At 41.2% G+C, this 19542-nt stretch overlaps 1 protein-coding gene across 1 annotated transcript in view; it reads right to left on the bottom strand.

The window, feature by feature from the left end:
- Window positions 1-1724: 1724 nt before the first annotated feature.
- hs3st2 (heparan sulfate (glucosamine) 3-O-sulfotransferase 2) overlaps window positions 1725-19542 on the bottom strand; it is a 31121-nt gene continuing 13303 nt past the window's right edge. Inside the window, exon 2 of the mRNA XM_033644442.2 lies at window positions 1725-4328. Within this exon, the coding sequence (XP_033500333.1) occupies window positions 3710-4328 (619 nt within the window). The 3' untranslated portion in view covers window positions 1725-3709. The remainder of the gene's footprint in view (window positions 4329-19542) is intronic.

Below are 19542 nucleotides of genomic sequence, written 5' to 3'. Positions count from 1 at the left end.
TGCAAGTGAATATCTAATTTCCTTTATATGGAAGGTCACATTGTCACTTTGGCACATTAGTCTAAGTGTGACTAGATAGGGCTGCTCAATTCACAGCCCTGCAGCAGCGGATTAAACAATGAAAGTGAAACATCTATGAGAGAAGTCAGAGAAATTTTTCATACCCCAAATACTGTTTCAGCATTACCATAGGAGCTTAACTTGGCTGTTTCAGCCAGGGTGCTTTGCTCAGATCAGGGGTCGACAACCTTGGGCATGTGGGCCACCACTGGCATGCCATAGCTTAACTAATGGCACACTAGCAAAATGTATGCAAGAGTGTTTTTTGAAATGTTTGCAGGGTTTCCCACACACTGATTCATTTGTGGCAGCCCATCACGATAACGTCATCTGCTGCCATGTATTTTCTGTTTTTTTGAGCGGGACCGTTCATTGAGAGCGCTCCTAGATGTGGTGAAAGTGAAACTTAACTGTTGTGCTGGATCTAAAAGTTTGCACTCACTTCCTGCAGCAGCTGCTCCTCTCATCTTTTAATAAGATCTGATCAGCTCTGACCAGTTGTCCACACTGTGACACAAAAAATCAGAACTCATGAGGAGTTTTGTGCTGCATTCAGGGACCATAAAAATCTGAATTAGAGAGGGGACAAAGAATGATACAATGAGATGGACACACACACACACACACACACACACACAGAAAGTTTGCAACTTTGACATGGCAGTTGATGAGAGTGTGGATGTGAATGACGCACCATGTTTGGCAGTCATAGCAACATACTGTGATTTGACTGTAAGGGTTTTTTATGGAGCATTTTCAGGAGTGAGGGATTGACATTGTATTGATACTGCACCCTAATTAATAAGAACATTTAGTTCAGTGCTGCTCAAATATCAACTAAGATTATGCTACTGTGCTGCCTATTTTTCTCCTGAAATGTTCTTTCGAAACACTGTAAACAGGAAGTGGGAGTCATACTGTTTATGGTGGCTGACTGCTGCATTTCCTCCTTCAAGCAAAACTCACAAATCATGAGTCAGTTCCATCAAAACAATCCTGTGCTAATCTGACATCTGTAGCCTGTACTATAAAAACTCTGTGCATTTTTGTCGACACATTCCACAGACACAGATACATCAGGCATAAATTTACATGTCATTAATTTGGGGTATTACTTTTTGCACAGATTCTTTGGTTTTCGGCAATTTACTTCCTCTTCCGTGTTGAGAATTTTGGAGGCCTCGATAGAAATTATTAATGACAACTCTGATTGGCTTCAGGGTGCAAATTCAGCAGGTTAATCTAGCTGCTTAGCATGGAGGCCCATTCAGAAAGAGCACGATCAAATCCATCAAAAGAGGAATGGTGAAAGTTAATGAGATCAGTGACACGCATGGCAACACGTTTTATCTTTCATGAGACTCAATATAAACTTCTTTGTACTAGTATGTTATATGCTCTTTGAAATTTGGTCAGGAGATTAGAGTGAAGGTCAACTTTAGTATGACTCATCAGATAATGACTGAACCGCCTGTATGTCACAGAGACTGGTGGATTTGATTGATGTGTTTGTTATGAAATCCCCAAAAATACGATATTGCAAATGTAGAGTACATATGCTTGGATAGTATAACTGGACGATGTAAGAAGAACACAGTACTTTTACTGATGTGTAGGCAAGAATAACAGAAAATCTCAAATAAATACTTAAGACTTTTGCCTTTTATTTCGATGATCACAACAAAAATACTGACACAGAAAGAGCTGAAGTTCAACGAACGATAAACCTTAATCAGTATTATAGCATCTGTTTTAATATAGCTGTTATTTTTTTTTTTCAGTTACAGTACATTTATTCAGTAAATTTGTCACCGTTGCATATGAGCTTCTGTGAACAAGGAGATAAATTTCATTGCAGAGTAATCATCAGGCTGATTTTATTATTCATTTGACATTTCGCTGCAACTTTATGTTGAGAGCTCATTTTAACAGTGAAGCCGGTGGTTCATTTTGAGCGGAATGAATATTTAAGTCATTAACGTCAGTAAGGGAGCTGTATACAACATTCAGAGCAATAATATAGCAGCAAACAACTATTTGCAGTGTAAAGAGAGAGTGGAGTTATGGCGTCCTGAGCAGAGAACGGAAGTCATGCTCCGTCTATGTGTTTGTATCCCATTGGTTAGCTAATTGCTGCCACTCTATACTGTGCTCATACAAAAGTTACTGCTGATAAACCTATCATGACCCATGGTATCATTGCGGAAGTGTAGCATCGACCCTCTGGTTCCTTCCAAGGTTAACGATAGCCCCTTTTCCACCAATGTTCCCAGGAACATTTATTACCAGGAATTTATTTACCTGGGTAAAATAATTCCTGGTAATCTGTGTGGTTTGCGTTTCCACCGCACCTCAAAGTTCCTGAAAATTTATTCAAATTAGCGTAATGACACAGATGATTTGACGTGTGCCCTGTATTTGGCTCCGCCAGCAGTGACGTTTAAAAGTATTTTAAGATAAGTGTCATACTAAGTTAGTCTACATACAGACAGCTGTCATTTCAGCTTATTAACAATTTACTATTAGCCGAACTAGCGTGCTGTCCTTGCTGAATACATGTATTGATAAAGTGTTGGCTTCTTACTCGCTAAGGCTCAATGTCACTTACAGTAATGAGCGTAGCTGCTGTCAACTCGAGTGATTTTTGAGTCTTCACTTCGTTTCCACCACGGCCGCTTGGCTGTTTACCGTGTCATGTCGGTGTGTGTATGTGGAGGAGTTCAGTGCCGGCACAAAAGAACCGATACCGTTAGAGCATATCAATACTACGGTCTTTGATAATTTAGCCCCAGTGCTAATTTAGTACCGGGTTTCGGTACCCATCCTTAATCAAAACAGAAACGAACTGAAGCTTGTAGAAATGAAATAAAGTTTGCAGTGGCTGCCCATGCCAGGAAGTGCGGAACGCTGCGTGTGTGTTCCATCAATCAGCGTTCTTCAGCGCACAGCCCCGCCCCTCAAGAATTCCGGGTAATCTGAAAAGTCCTACCCCCCTACTAGATACTTTTTCCAGGGTAAGTTTGGGGTTGAGGGAAAGTTTTTTTACCCAGGTAATTTCAGTGGAAACGCACAAAGGTTTTTCAAAATCCCGAGTAAATGAGAAAAGTTCCTGCGGTAGAAAAGGGGCTAATGTTAGCTTTGTCAGCACTGTTGACATTGGTAGCTTTGTTTCTGGAGTTAGCACTGTTAGTTGCTCACCATTTGTTCAGCCTTTTCTATGTAGAGAGATGTGTGCAGACAGCCTGAATCAGACTCTGAATTATAGCTTTGAATGTTATGTACAGCTCCTTAAATGTAGGTCAGGTTTGGCTAAATGACAGAACAGCATTGTAATGATGCTGGGTAATGACTTGGTTAATGTATAAATGCTTGTTGGCTGTTGATGAATTCATATGTCATGTTTATGGTAAAGAAACTTAGTTCTGTATATATATCTTTAAAGAAATGGCACTTATCAGAATGACCCAACCTAAAACCGAACATGATGTGAAACCATTGATATGATTATATTTTAATGAGTAGTATATTCTCCTGTTTTATTTTGTCGGTGTATACATAGCTCAATAAACCTTTGTTGAAGATACCCTCATTTATACTTCTCTCCAGAGGTAGCCATTTTAAAAAACAGCACTGTTTCTGTATGGCACTCTCAATCCCACTTGAAGTCTTGCCCCACAGTTTCAAAGAATTTGATATTAAATGGCCTATAAAACTCCTGCAGCTGCTCTATGACCTCCTGTTCGATCTGTACGTGAGTCCTGCCCTTGGATTTGCCCAGGCAGCGTGGCTGGCTGCTGCTCTCTGGCTTCTTCAGACAGGGGAAGCCTTTGGTTCGATTAAAGTAGAAGTGCTTGTCCGTGATTATTCGTTTCAGTCCTAGAAAGTCCTGAACACGGCCCATTTCCCCTGCCGGATCTGTGATCAGCCGCTCCCCGCTCACAAAGTGCATCTGCGACAGGCGAAAGTACTGCAGCCAGTTCTCCAGGTGCAGAATGTACATCCCAATCCGTATGGCGTTCCAGGAAGTGTCCACGATACCCTGGCTTCTGTTCTTAAAGGCCAGCTCTTCAAACGTAGGGATGTCTGGCTTCTTTGAAAGAGTCTGTGTGTAGTCAGAGATGGCTCTTGTGACTGGGTTACGCACCACAACGATCAGTTTGGTCTCATGGGACATGCTGGAGATGCGTCTGGGTGCCTCTCTGGTGACAAAGTAGCTGGGTGTCTTCTCTAATGTGATCTGGCTGTCTAGTGTGCGTGGCATTAGTCCCCTTGGGAAAAAAGGAAGAGAAGAAAACACACATGGATGAGTCAGCAAGAGGTGTTATTTTCCTGTCCAGGAGCTTTTCCACATGTCTTTTCTGTTGGATGGATGAGAGTGGTTATAAAAATGTAGCAGTCAGAGAAAAGCAAACAATAATCTTGCATTGCAAACAGCAAGTTAAAAACAACCTATTAACATGTCTTGTGACAACCCAGTCACCAGAATAAAATTTGGTGTTGTACATTCCTGCAAATTACGAATATCTTACATCCGTGTGTTTCATATGTAAATTTGTGAGTTTCATATATTGCTGATATGTTAAAACTTTGCACGTCAGTTTACAGTTTGTGTCTTGACAAAACTGTGATCAACGTGATTAAGTTTAAGCACAAAATCCACTCGGGCTGCTTGGCAGTTGTCTCACCTACCAACCTGTCCTCCTCCTTATGCAAAACACAGCTGCACATGTACTACACATTGTGGCATTTTGGGTCTTGACAGCAATACAACAGCAAAGACAGGACAATATAATATATATATTTAATATATATTACTTAAGTAAAAGTATAATTACTTTACTTTCTCTACATTATAAACAGGGACATTTCTACGTAAAAGTCCTGCATTCAAAATTTTACTCACGTAAAGATACAAAAGTACTTTAGGTAATAGTAAATGTGCTCATAATGTTGCAGATTAACTAATGTCATTGTTATGTTAAATTGTGGAATTATTGTTACTGATAATATAAGCAGTGTTTTAATGATGAGTACAACATACCATACCATGACTTAGTCATACCAAAAATTTGAAAAAAAAAAAAAACCCCCAACATTCAGCCACAGGGGGAGCCACAGCGATTGGTCGCATTTTAGCCATTTTTAAGCATTTTCCTGTTGTTATAGCGCCACCCAGTTGCCAATTAGAGTTACATTTCTCCAGTCACCTTGAGGCGTCCTGTTCTACATATCTACCAAGTTTAGTAAAAATCCTTATGGCGGTTAGGCCTAGATAAGAAATTAGCTCTCTAGTGCCTCCATTTTGTTTGATGGGGTCAATAATGGAGGGGTCCCCTCAGATTATGTGTGGTCATATGCCTACAAAGTTGTGTGGTGATTGGTGAAACCCTTGAGATGTTATACACCTTTATGTGATGAGCCACACCCTCCCCAATATTCATTGCCTTATAGAAGCTCAGTTAAAGTAAGTTTTCCAACTTTTGCCAAGAGGGAACTTTAGATATTGGTCCCTAGATTATGTTCACCGAGTTTCATGCAGATCGGTCAAACTTCCTAGGAAGAGATCGATTTTAAGTGTTTTTAAAAAAACATTCAAAATGTTGGAAAATCTATATAACCGGAAGTTATGGGTTCTTGAAGCAAATTTGTTCCTCATGAAGAGAGGCATCTCTGTGCCAAGTTTCATGTCTCTACAACATACGGGGCATGAGATATGCCCATTCAAAGTTTGTGATTTCAATCGGTTACTATAGCGCCCCCCTTTGGCCAATTGATGTAATATTGCTTGATTCGCATCCTCCCATGACCCTCTACCACTGTGCCAAAGAATACCAGTGTCATTCAACCAGGTATCTTTTTCAATGGTAATCAGACAGAGCAGAGGACTGTGGTGAGAGAAGAGGAGAAGGCATGTGCGTAATGGTGAAAAAGGACAGTGGGAATGTGAGGTGCCGTCCAGTTACTGCTCGCCCTGCATCATAAGGGAATAAATCCTCTGGATTGCTGCTATTCGCCGTTCAGAGGCGGCTTCAGAGTGAGATCACTGCCCGTACTGGGGAGGAGAGACCACCTTTCCAACATCTTGTTGAGGTCAAGATATGCAAACAAACTGCAATGCATCCCCTCAGTGACACGAGAGGAGCCAGTCGGAGTCTTCCGAACATTCTGGGACCCAGCCGTTGATGTCATTGATGACATCAATGAATTCCACAGAGTCTGCAGTGGATTTAATTTGTATAACAGAAGTGACTGTACTAACAACAACAGTTAAATTATTCCACAACCAGTGACCATGGATTACCAGAACCATGTGGGAACATGGACACTTAAAAAGCCAACTATGTAAGGAAGGAGGAGCTGACAGGATCTGGAGTTGTACCTTGTATGACCTTCCTGATTTTGTGATTTGTCTTTTATTTCCTCAGTTTTTGTACACTTTTATCAGTTCTTTTAAAAGAGACAACCCAAAAACAAAACAAAACAAACAACAACAAAAACTCTGGCTATGTAATGACCACAGTCAAATACAGTACAGGCCAAAAGTTTGGACACACCTTCTCATTCAATGCGTTTTCTTTATTTTCATGACTATTTACATTGTGGATTCTCACTGAAGGCATCAAAACTATGAATGAACACATGTGGAGTTATGTACTTAACAAGAAAAGGTGAAATAACTGAAAACATGTTTTATATTCTAGTTTCTTCAAAATAGCCACCCTTTGCTCTGATTACTGCTTTGCACACTCTTGGCATTCTCTCCATGAGCTTCAAGAGGTAGTCACCTGAAATGGTTTCCACTTCACAGGTGTGCCTTATCAGGGTTAATTAGTGGAATTTCTTGCTTTATCAATGGGGTTGGGACCATCAGTTGTGTTGTGCAGAAGTCAGGTTAATACACAGCCGACAGCCCTATTGGACAACTGTTAAAATTCATATTATGGCAAGAACCAATCAGCTAACTAAAGAAAAACGAGTGGCCATCATTACTTTAAGAAATGAAGGTCAGTCAGTCCGGAAAATTGCAAAAACTTTAAATGTGTCCCCAAGTGGAGTGGCAAAAACCATCAAGCGCTACAACGAAACTGGCACACATGAGGACCGACCCAGGAAAGGAAGACCAAGAGTCACCTCTGCTTCTGAGGATAAGTTCATCCGAGTCACCAGCCTCAGAAATCGCAAGTTAACAGCAGCTCAGATCAGAGACCAGATGAATGCCACACAGAGTTCTAGCAGCAGACCCATCTCTAGAACAACTGTTAAGAGGAGACTGCGCCAATCAGGCCTTCATGGTCAAATAGCTGCTAGGAAACCACTGCTAAGGAGAGGCAACAAGCAGAAGAGATTTGTTTGGGCCAAGAAACACAAGGAATGGACATTAGACCAGTGGAAATCTGTGCTTTGGTCTGATGAGTCCAAATTTGAGATCTTTGGTTCCAACCGCCGTGTCTTTGTGAGACGCAGAAAAGGTGAACGGATGGATTCCACATGCCTGGTTCCCACTGTGAAGCATGGAGGAGGAGGTGTGATGGTGTGGGGGTGTTTTGCTGGTGACACTGTTGGAGATTTATTCAAAATTGAAGGCACACTGAACCAGCATGGCTACCACAGCATCCTGCAGCGACATGCCATCCCATCCGGTTTGCGTTTAGTTGGACGATCATTTATTTTTCAACAGGACAATGACCCCAAACACACCTCCAGGCTGTGTAAGGGCTATTTGACCAAGAAGGAGAGTGATGGAGTGCTGTGGCAGATGACCTGGCCTCCACAGTCACCGGACCTGAACCCAATCGAGATGGTTTGGGGTGAGCTGGACCGCAGAGTGAAGGCAAAGGTGCCAACAAGTGCTAAACACCTCTGGGAACTCCTTCAAGACTGTTGGAAAACCATTTCAGGTGACTACCTCTTGAAGCTCATGGAGAGAATGCCAAGAGTGTGCAAAGCAGTAATCAGAGCAAAGGGTGGCTATTTTGAAGAAACTAGAATATAAAACATGTTTTCAGTTATTTCACCTTTTTTTGTTAAGTACATAACTCCACATGTGTTCATTCATAGTTTTGATGCCTTCAGTGAGAATCTACAATGTAAGTAGTCATGAAAATAAAGAAAACGCATTGAATGAGAAGGTGTGTCCAAACTTTTGGCATGTACTGTATATAGAAATATTGGTAATACAGACAGTAGTAACTACAGTTTAACGATATTCTAATGACATTAGATGTAAAAGTGTAGGGTTAACTTCCAGCAAATACAAAGTATCAGTTAACTGTAGACAAAACCTGAACAAACACTGTGTATTTGTTAGATATTCACTGATGACACGACAGCTTGTACAATCAAAACATGCATCATAATTATCATCATCATGCTGCCAAGATAATGGCCTTGCAAACTACAGGCAAATGTTTCTATTTGTCATATTTGTCATGCAAGTTTTCCTTCCCGGCGTAATATGTCATTCTGCTTTGGCACATTGGTTCAATAAAACTTGATTAATGAGCATCTGATGTTGGCTGTTGAGACACCGAATGCCTCGGCCACAATTCATCCTCACTTTGTTCCCTGTGTCCTGTAAGTAAAGAAAAAGGACTGCTGTGGAGTCAGCACAATAGCTTTACAGTTTGGTGAGAATAATTACAAAATAGTACCATTATACTGTTTTGTTTAACTTTTATTATTACAGATACAGTACCTAAACTTCTCTATTTCACAGCATGTGCATCGGTCTCTTGATTTCAGGTATGTTACCACACAGTGCTGATGATTAAATACCACACTTTCTTTATTATTACTGGGGGAAGGCTTCGATTAAAGCCTAACCTTTCTCAAAGCTTTCTCTCGCAAGGAAGGGGTAGCCATAGGTTACCTCTAAAGTCTTGGAAATATTGATCCATTTAGTTTTATTTATGAATCCTGAGTTGTTGGCTTGGGTGCCTCAGGGCCAGTAGGCAACTATTAATCTTTTATGAGAACAGCACCTTTTCAAGCAAACAGCTTTGCTACTCACTGAAAAAAAAAAAACTTGCAGCCATTTTCCAGGAGGTACAGAATCTTTGGCTGTGTGCTGAGGAAACTGTCTTCGTTATCTGGCTTGTCAATTCCATACATTCTCACCATCCTCAGAGATGAAGATTGTATAGATGAGAGGACCCCGAACACGCTGGCTCAACTTGTTATATCGCAAAACTGGGCTGACAATGTGAACACATACAGTGAAAGGTTGCAGATGGCTCTGCTTAAAATAGTATAGCTACTCGCTGCTGACTACACAACCGTATACAGCACTACTCTGTTGACAACATGTTTACACACACAAGCATGAGGATACTGGGAATATGGTGCTGATGAAAAACCTATGATGCTAAACCAAGAGGATTTCACACTGACATTTTCCATTCACACCGGCTGTTTTTGTTTGGATGCAGAATACAAAACTCCAAGTGAGCCTGTCCGTCAGAGGAAGCTGCATTATATACTAACTTATTTTGAGTTATTGATTTTTACAGCTGTGAGTCTCAGCACCGGATCTTCTTCATGTTACACAGACATCATACAGAACTGAGGGGAATTAAAGAGACGAGATGGAAATAAGGGTGTTAAAAAACTGAATAGACTGAAATATCTCGAGTTTGGAGAGTCAGCGGCACCGCTGAAATCAATTATCATGAATGTGTTAGTTGTGTTAGTCAACATTTAGGTGTTATTTTTCCTATGAGAGGTACTCAAAGTTCTGACTTGAAAGTAAATGTAACATTTTGAATGCACATAATATACACAAGCAACCACAGTCGGTCTCTGCTAAGAAGCCATTTACATCAGGTATTATACACACAGTGGGTGCGGTTACATGATGGCTTCTCATTCAGAATGAAATAAATATTAATGAAATCATTCGGAATTAAAGTTTTTCCAGGTAATTTACATGAGAAATATTCATTCCGAATGAGGGTTTACAGAGGAGATCAGTTCAATCGCGTTTATTCAGGTCTGCGCAAGGTTTGGGGCAGGGAAGGTTTCTGATTGGATAGGGGGCGGGGCGGATGTTACGTGTTTACGTTTACCGGAAGAAAACACTGTAGTCCTTGCTCCGGATAACAAGATGCTTGACGACGCCGTTCTTCATGCCTATTTCGGGCTTATTTTGCTTATATTCTTGAAGCAGCAGTATGACAACAACCTTGTTCTGCTAATGCTTCGTCTGTTGAGGAGGAGGAGAGAAGCAGAAGAAGGGAGCTAGAAGACCGTGCTTTGGCGAATGGAAACCAGTGAGTGCAACGAGTCTGACTGCTCTATCTCAGCCCGTTGCTATGCGCTCTATATACATCATCGCGCCAGAAGGGCAAGGAAACAAGCATGCACAGAAAGACCGGAATGAACTTAAAGAGGAATGAGCGTTTACATGCACACAAAATTCTTTCATTCGGAATGACAAACGGAATAAACCACCCCCTTTAATCGGATTTAATTTTCAATCGGAATGACCGTTTTTCAGTCGGAATGACCATTTACATGACCACTTGTAATTGGAATGGCCTTTCATTCCGAATGAAAGTGGAATTATACTGTCCATGTTAACGTACTCTGGAGTCTCTGGATATCTTATTTGGATAAGAATACATTTTTCCCCATACACTATCATTGTAAAGGAGTGGCAGTCAAATGGTGGATACATTTTTCTGAGCGAACCCTGCTAAATGACTCTTTTTATTATCAGAATGTGGTCCATTCTTTCCAGTAACATTTAGAAAGTAAGAGAAGAGCTTAAATTTAAGCATTCATGTGTGCGGGGAGCTAAGAGTAACTCAGACAGCTCGGTCACCGGATGTCTGGGACAGTGCATGCTCTCAACTGGCTTAACTAGAAAAGTAATGCACATGCCCTATGGGCTCAAAATCAAAAGTGTGAGGAAGCCAGTGTATGTGCCTAGTGAGCAGTTTTATAGGAATGAATGGCACTCCATCTGTACATGGCAGCGTATCTATGTATCCCGGGTTCTATGTTTCCCGGGTTCTATGTTCCCCACTTAACCCTGCAATAAAGGTTCTATGTTTCCTGGGTTCTATGTTTCCTGGGTTCTATGTTCCCTGCTTAACCCTGCAATAAAGGTTCTATGTTTCCTGGGTTCTATGTTCCCCACTTAACCCTGCAATAAAGGTTCTATGTTTCCTGGGTTCTATGTTCCCTGCTTAACCCTGCAATAAAGGTTCTATGTTTCCTGGGTTCTATGTTCCCCACTTAACCCTGCAATAAAGGTTCTATGTTTCCTGGGTTCTATGTTCCCTGCTTAACCCTGCAATAAAGGTTCTATGTTTCCTGGGTTCTAAGTTCCCTGCTTACCACCCAAAAAGTTTCTATGTTTCCCGGGTTCTATGTTTCCTGGGTTCTATGTTCCCCGCTTACCACCCAAAAAGGTTCTATGTTTCCCGGGTTCTTTTAGTAAGTGGGAAACATAGAACCCTTTTTTGTTGAGCGGGGAAAATAGAACCCGGGAAACATAGAACCTTTTTGGGTGGTAAGCGGGGAACATAGAACCCAGGAAACATAGAACCCAGGAAACATAGAACCTTTATTGCAGGGTTAAGTGGGGAACATAGAACCCAGGGAACATAGGGATGACCCCCTGTACATCCACTAGCCTATCCAGTTCTCCTTAATACATTAGTGACTCATACAACAGCATTGCTCAGGGAGACTCTCTGAGGAACGTTACGGGAACTGCCCATTGGTTCGACTGCCCATTGGTTCGACATCCCATTGTTCCGACCATATTAAACTCATTGTTCCGAAGTCCATTCCGAAATCATCATGATGCCCTGTGGTTAAGGTCTGGTTAGGTTTAGGCACAAAAACCACTTGGTTAGGGTCAGGAAAAGATCATGGTGTGGGTTAAAATGAAAAAGAAAGTGACAAACACATAAGCCGTGAGCCCGCTCCGCCTCCGCCGCGAGCCGTTCAGCACCACGGACAGTCGGACTAATGGGATGTCAAACCAATGGGCTGTCGAACCAATGACATGGACCCGAACGTTACGATGTGCAAGACAGGTGTGGCAACTAAAACTAGAAACCCTCCATGGAGGAACTGATTACCTTCTTACATTATGAGTAGTATTAGCCATGTTAGCAAGATTCCCCAAAAGTAACCTACAGATGCCTTTGTCTGTCCAAAAGTCCTTCATTTGCATGTTCAGAACCAATCACAATGTGGCCAGAATTAAAGATAATGACAGTGCTTCTTAGTAGCAGGTGTAAATCCAAAGGCTTGTAATCAGATGTCATTATGCAACTGAAATACCTAGAATAATTGTTGGTATTGGATGTCTCATATTTGTATATCTCATATACAGTGGGTATGTTGAAACTTTGCATTTTACTTTTCATTTTTTGTTATGACAACACTGTAGATACATTTGTTTAGGTTTAGACACAAAACTACTTTCTCAGGGTTGTTTTGGTCGCTACAAACAGCTGGAATCATGCCAAACTCTTGCTAAAAAAACACCCACTTTTGTTGCTAGACACATGTCTGGACGTAACCTGAGCTCTTGTTAAAAGAACACCGACTTTTGTTGCTAGAAACATGTCTGGACGTATCCTGAGCTCTTGTTAAAAAAACATCCACTTTTGTCGCTAGAATCACTGCTGCAAGTGTCCCACACTTTCATCAAAAAATACCCGCTTTTGTCGCTACAAACACAACTGAATATGTCTCAAACTCTCTTTAAAAAATACCTGCTTTTGTGGCTACAACCTGGTGGGAAATGTCCCAAACTCTCATTAAGAAATACACGCTTAAGTCACTACAGACAGAGCTGGACATGTCCTGAACACTTGTTAAAAAATACCCGCTTTTGTCACTACAAACACGACTGGCTCGCTTTTGTGGCTACAAGTCAGCTGGAAAAGTCCCAAACTCTAATTAAATATTCCTGCTTTTGTCACAACAAACACAGCTGGACATGTCCTGAACTGTCGTTAAAAAACACTCGCTTTTGTTACTACAAATACAGCTGGACGTATCCTGAGCTCTTATTAAAAAATACCCGCTTTTGTCGCTAGAACATGAATGGATATATCTTGAACTCTCATTAAAATTACCTGCTTTTCTCACTACAACCTGGCTGGAAATGTCCAGAACTCTCATAAAAAAGAATACCAGCATTTGTTGCTACAAACACAGCTGGACATGTCTCAAACTCTCATTAAAAAAATACTCGCCTTTGTTGATACAAACTCAGCTGGACAGTGTTTGAGTCTTGAACAGTGATCTGCTGCTGTCTGCTGCTTGATAGCTGTCTCACCTAGGTATCACACCATCCACCATCCCTTTCTCCCTGTGGTGAGGCACTCAGCTCAGATACATGTAACCTGAACCATGTCACTTTTAAATGTTGTTCTGATATTTATGAAATGTAGAAACAAATGTGATTTTCAGAAATGTACAAAGCCAACATTTTATTCTGGTGACTGGGCTGCATTATTCAGATACATTGCACATTATATGTTAATACAGGTGTAAATGGGGTCTGGGGTCTCAGTGGGAAACAAGAGACCGTTGCAGTCAGTGTAAACATAGTCACTGTATATGGTCCACGGCAAAATTATGCAGTCTTTTACGATTGCTGTCTTTGATGGATCAATAAATTCTCACACTTTAGTATCTTCTACTGAGAGCAGTTCTCCTCAAAGAACTCAACAAGTTAGAAAATACAATATGTGCTGGAATAATCCTATCTCCAGTATCTGATCACACATGACTAGATGAAAACAGAAATATTAACAGAGCAATCTCCTGCTGGGTATCGTCTAATCTCGCCCTGTAGCTCATTAAACTGATACCTACGGCCTCTGTGTCCTCTGAGCTCAGTTGTCGTTTTTCCAGTCAAAGGATTGTTTAACTATCTGCGGCCAAGGAGGACAAGGTACAATCCAATGATCAAAGGATGTTAGTCTTTATTTTCTACTGAAATCAGGGCTATTTATAAGGGATTCTTTCATGTCAGTGGGAGCAGCCTGGACCTATAAACTCAAAGTCGTCTGTCTTGGAGTGATATTAATGAGGAACACTGGGGGGTGCCTGTAAGTACAAACATTTATTTGAACTAGAATTTTGTAGTTGGAGCTCATCTCAAATTATCTGGTTATTACAAAATTATCGTACGTGCATGCGCCGGCCCTGCCACAGCTTATTTGAACCTTTAAGGGCCATATGTGATATCACAAACAGAACGCAAGTGACGAGCAGAGATTTATTATTTCTGACAAATCACACCCAGCAGCAGCTGAAGCCTCATTTATGTATCTGTTCCTTATTGAGATAGCGGGAATCAAGCCAGAAGGGGAACATGTGATACCTGAGGCAGGTGTCTGAACCAACCATCAGGATTTTTTTTCCTCCCAATGCCCCCAAGAAACTATCTGCACTGCACACAGCATCTGAAAGTAGAAGATAAAATTGAGGATCTTTATGGCACTGGGTTCTTTCACAAAAAGCTGCTCCACCCTTGCTTAGTAATGATTATTTCCAGTTTGTAAAGCTACATGACTGTAATACCAATGGAATTGCTCCAAGGGTAATCGCTGTTGGGTCTGACACTCCAGCATCTTTATCAGCATGCATGTATCAGTAGAAACTTTCAAATGAACATCTTGCTTTGTGGGACATGAGCGAACACACATACCCGGACACACACACACCTTGATTAACTGACATTTGAGTGAAGTGTTCTGATTGATTACCACCTTTTCACTCAGAGTCAACGCTAAATTCTTCAGGGTAATTTTCTTCTACCCAATTCTTGGTGAAACTTTAAGTCAGGATGCATTACAAGGCTTGGCTGTGACATTTTAATCACTTTGGGAAAATGAACTCAGGTGTGGAAGATCAGCTCGATACTGTAAATGAGACCTGTTCCTGGTCAAATGAGAGGACATGGTTGAAAGCTAATTCGTTCTGGATGCTTCAGCATTTCGTTTGATGCCCTGATTCTCTGATTCTTGTTGGTAATTTGTACAAAATATTGTAAATCTTATTTATTTAGGTATGTTTGAATTTAACACTGACTTCTGGTGTATCTATAAAAATGGTTTGTTTGATATTTTTTTTGTAAATATCTAAGCAATTAACAGACATAATAGTCTTGGGCCTTAAAGCATTAATAGTAGCAGCTTTATTAATTAACCCTCAAGCATCACTTTTGTTTTTGCGATGATTATTTCAATGTGTTTACCAATTAAGGCAGTTTCTTGCTATAAATAAAGCAAATAAATGTAACCAAGAAAACTGAAAAGTGAGGACCAGCTTCATCTGTGTGAACATCACAGGAAGTCACTGCTAATGGGTGTGAAGCAGCCGCTACACGTGGTGTTTCTTTTATTGTGAAGGTTCTAATTTGTGTCTCTTCACAACAGGGAGACTTCACAGTCTTCAACAGTCTTATTTAGAGGCATGTATTCATTATTAAATTTGCCTATACAGTAAGATTTTTTTTTTTGCTTTTCAATTTTTAAATATTATGAAGTAAATGTTAATAGCACAATGCAATTGGTAAAGAATAATGACACCATCAGTGTTTCCATGGGCTCCCTGTAAGCCTCACTTTCACTATGCAATTCTGTCTGCCACCAGGTACAGTCGTCACGAAAACGAAGGCCAAACTTACAGTATAAAGACAGTGCGTCGGCTATTGGCAACCAAAGCAGGAAGAGGAAAGCACTTTTGTTTCAGTTCTTGGCAGTTACTATCCCCGAAAACTGTGGAAAAAATGATGGTGGAAATGGTGGACGATGGACGACCAAAGTAACTTTGGAAAAGAAAATGCAGTGTGTTTCCCACAATGTTCTCCTGTGCTATTGGTAGTTACTACTCTGAAGAAAACAGAGAGCAATCCAGTTGGCTTTGCCACAGCAGCACCAACAATAAAACCACTTTGGTATGCGAGGGGGGTGGAGTTGAAAGTTGTCTCATTCCACATTATGCATAAACTACTTTATTCTATTCTAACAATTCTGCTCTGTGATGATTTGATGAAATATTTTATGTTAGCTCAACCGCCCACTCCATGAGATAAGAGGAAAAAAAAACAAAACCAAATACGTGCATCCAGCTGCAGCTCTTATCTACAGGTAGTTAGGGTCGACAGCGGAAAGCATGGCAGTCATTGCCGCACATTAATGAGCTGTGGTGTGCTGAAAGCTCGTCTGCATATTGTAGTGACCCTGAAAGAACCTGCTGGCTATCTCGCGGAACAATTTATCTCTGTTGGCGCAGTGGAGGCAGGAGGTCTGGAGTTCACGCTTAGTTCCCTCTGGACGTTGCTATATCATTATGGAGGAATAAGCCACAAACATGGATCTGTTTCAAAGTACCAAGGACTTCCCATTAAACCCAGATACACCATTCTACTGCAGCGTGCAGTTCCACTGGGAGAACGTGTTACTCTTACTACAGTATTCATACCTTAAGCCATTCATTAGCAACAGATTTAAAGCTTTAAATTAATCCCTGCTATGATTGCTTTGACTTTTGCAAGCTAATATCTGTGAATTGCTGTTGGTCCATTTTACTCTCGACTTCTCATATGGCCCTAAAGGTGTAGTTATTCATCTGTGGTGTTCAGCATACCAAAGATTTTAATATTTTGTATGCGCTGAACCAGTTGGGATGAGCACTTTTAACCCTGGAGAGAACCTTATCAAAAAATAGGCTACACATCTGCCTTAAGCAGATCTTCATTTGGCTGTGTGTTTAAAACCAACCATCTGGACGGCACCTCTGGTTTGTTTTTGGCTTGTGATAGACACGTCCTCCAAGTATACTTCAGATGAGATGGCGATCCAGCTATACAACATTGTGGCAGTATTAACAGAGGACTGCATGAGTACATGACTATCCCAGCTTAGTCACCACAGCTGACCTACACAGACAGTAATTTAGTTTTAAAGGATATATTATTGAGGTCGAGACTCCAGAATGTCAGAAACAATACTACCCACAGCAGAGTCCCTGCAAGACTACTGAGGACTGCACTACAGGAAATCATACAGTGTCCGAACAAGAAGGGATCCATCCTCTGGGGAGTATGAATATGCTTTGTAACATTCATGGCAACCTCAGCATTCCTTTTTATACATTTATTTTGTAAAAAAAAAAAAAAAAAATGTTGGTCTGCTGGTGGTGCTGTCGTAAATATTAAGGGGTCAACAAATAGAGCAGGATTTGTTCAGGGGCCATAAATATCTATACAGATTTTAGGGCAATGTCCGGCAGCCCTGTTTCAAACAAAGATACCAATTGATAAAGACTCTCCATACATCCCATCACTGTCAGAGCAAAAACACTTTTGCTACAATCCAGTATAACAGCAGAATCCAAATAATTACCACAGAGTATGATCAATTCAGACAAACCAAATAAAGATTGAACATTAAAATCAATTTAGTGCAGAGCTGTTGTATCACATTACAGACTGCAGACTGTAGACATCCACCCCCCTCTATGTGACATTGCATATATATAAATATAAAAGCTGCTGCATCACCTCCAGCATGTGCACGGTTTGTTTCATGGTGTGAAGACAGGCAATGCAGTGAAACAGTGGACTGTTCAGCGCCAGACAAGTGTGTCTTGTTGAACAACTTAGACTTCCAAAGAGCAATGCAGGTTCATCAGGGATGCAGACCATCAGAACAAGTAAAGGTCAGCTTTGAATCATCTCCTTGTGAACGATCAATGAACTCAGAATATATTACTGTCATTTCACTGTGGTCTGAACTTAAAACAGAATGTTGCATATTGTCAGTTCCAGACAAGTTCTCAGTAAATGTTTGCAGCACAAATACGGGCAACACATGCAAAATGCAAGTCCCTTACGAAGCAACAAACCAAAATAACCAGTGAATTCTTCTCAGTCACCTTCTCATGTGTGATTTATCATTATAGGGCTGTCCCCTGAATGTCTGAGATTTGAATCATTGGTCAGAGACCCCTCAGTCAACTGAGATAGCTTTAAGTCAAGTATTTTTTTCCCTTTGCCAGTCAGTGTGCAGTGTACTTCTAGGGCTGGTTTGGTCCCTACATTTTGCTGCAGAGTAAGTATTCACTTTCACGTTGTTTTTTGTACAGGCAGCTGCCGACACAGAGGAGGAGAGGCTTTGCCCCGTAAGGCTCTGAAATGTTATCTTTCTGCTGGGAAGTGGTGAATTTAAGGCTCACTGCAACATAATATGACACAGTATCTGGCTTTTGCGCAATAGTGTCGGCGACAAATATTATTGCACATTTCTGATCCCTTGTTAGCGCAGTTAGCTTATGTACTATATTACATGTATGTCACTGTCACACTGAACATCCTGTTTAACCCTGTTCAAACTCTCAAACAAAGGAACAAATAATTGAATATTCATATTGAACAGCTAAATGTGATTCGAGTGACATAATTCAGTTGGGTACAGCCCTAAATCCATCCATCCATTTTCAACTGCTTATCCGAGCTGGGTCATGGAGCCAGCAGTCTGAGCAAAGTATTTCAGACGTCCCTCTCCCCAGCAAAACTGTCCAGCTTCTCTTAGGGGACCCTGAGGTGTTTCCAGGCCAGACGAATCCCTCCAGCATGTTCTGGGTCTGCTACTGGTTGAATGTGCCTCATTCGAACGACGACGAATAGGAACCACCTCAATTGACCCCTTTCGACACAAGGAGCAGCAGCTCTACTCCGAGCTCCCTCCGGATGTTCGAGCTCCTTATCCTATCTCTAAGGCTGAGCCCAGCCACCCTTCTGAGGAAACTCATTTCGGCCACTTATATCCACAATCTCATTCTTTCGGTCACTTCCCAGAGCTCATGACCATAGGTGAGGGTTTGGGATGTAGATTGACCAGTAAATTCAAAGCTTTGCTCAAAGCAGCCCTAAATCATTTTGCATATAATCACATAATAATATTAGGCATCACATGTGATTACCTCTGTCTTGGTGAGAGTCCACCAGAAGCAGCACACACAGGGACAGGGCTAACTGTTAGCATCACATGGGTTTACACACAGCATCCAGCCATTTCAGTGTTGGTGTGACCTTGTTGGGACCATTTAACAGCTCAGGGATGGATGTTAGCTGCTGCTGCTGCTGCTGTGTTGGCGCGTTCTAACGGGGCAGATATTGAACTGAACTTTCACCCAAAACATAGTGGCACAAGAGAAGGCAGCAACAGAAAGTTTGCTGATTCGGCAGGGGAGTTGGAACAATCTGAGTCCAGACCCCTGGTGCAAAAAAGGATTTAATGCAGCTATCGCTTGATTGTAGAAGTTTCGATACTGCTTGGCACTAGGTTGTTTCAGTCGATACCCTAAAGGTATTGAGTACTGATACCCAGTCCTACTAATAAAACAGTTGAATAAGTTGGAGGATTTCAGGCAAACACTGATCTGATTGGGATTTAACTTCGAAACCATTAATCACAGAGTGAAGTGTTTCTGCAGGGGGAG

Source organism: Epinephelus lanceolatus, chromosome 18 (assembly GCF_041903045.1).
Source record: "Epinephelus lanceolatus isolate andai-2023 chromosome 18, ASM4190304v1, whole genome shotgun sequence".
NCBI classification, from domain to species: Eukaryota; Metazoa; Chordata; class Actinopteri; order Perciformes; family Serranidae; genus Epinephelus; species Epinephelus lanceolatus.
This window is presented reverse-complemented; position numbering and strand designations above follow the sequence as displayed.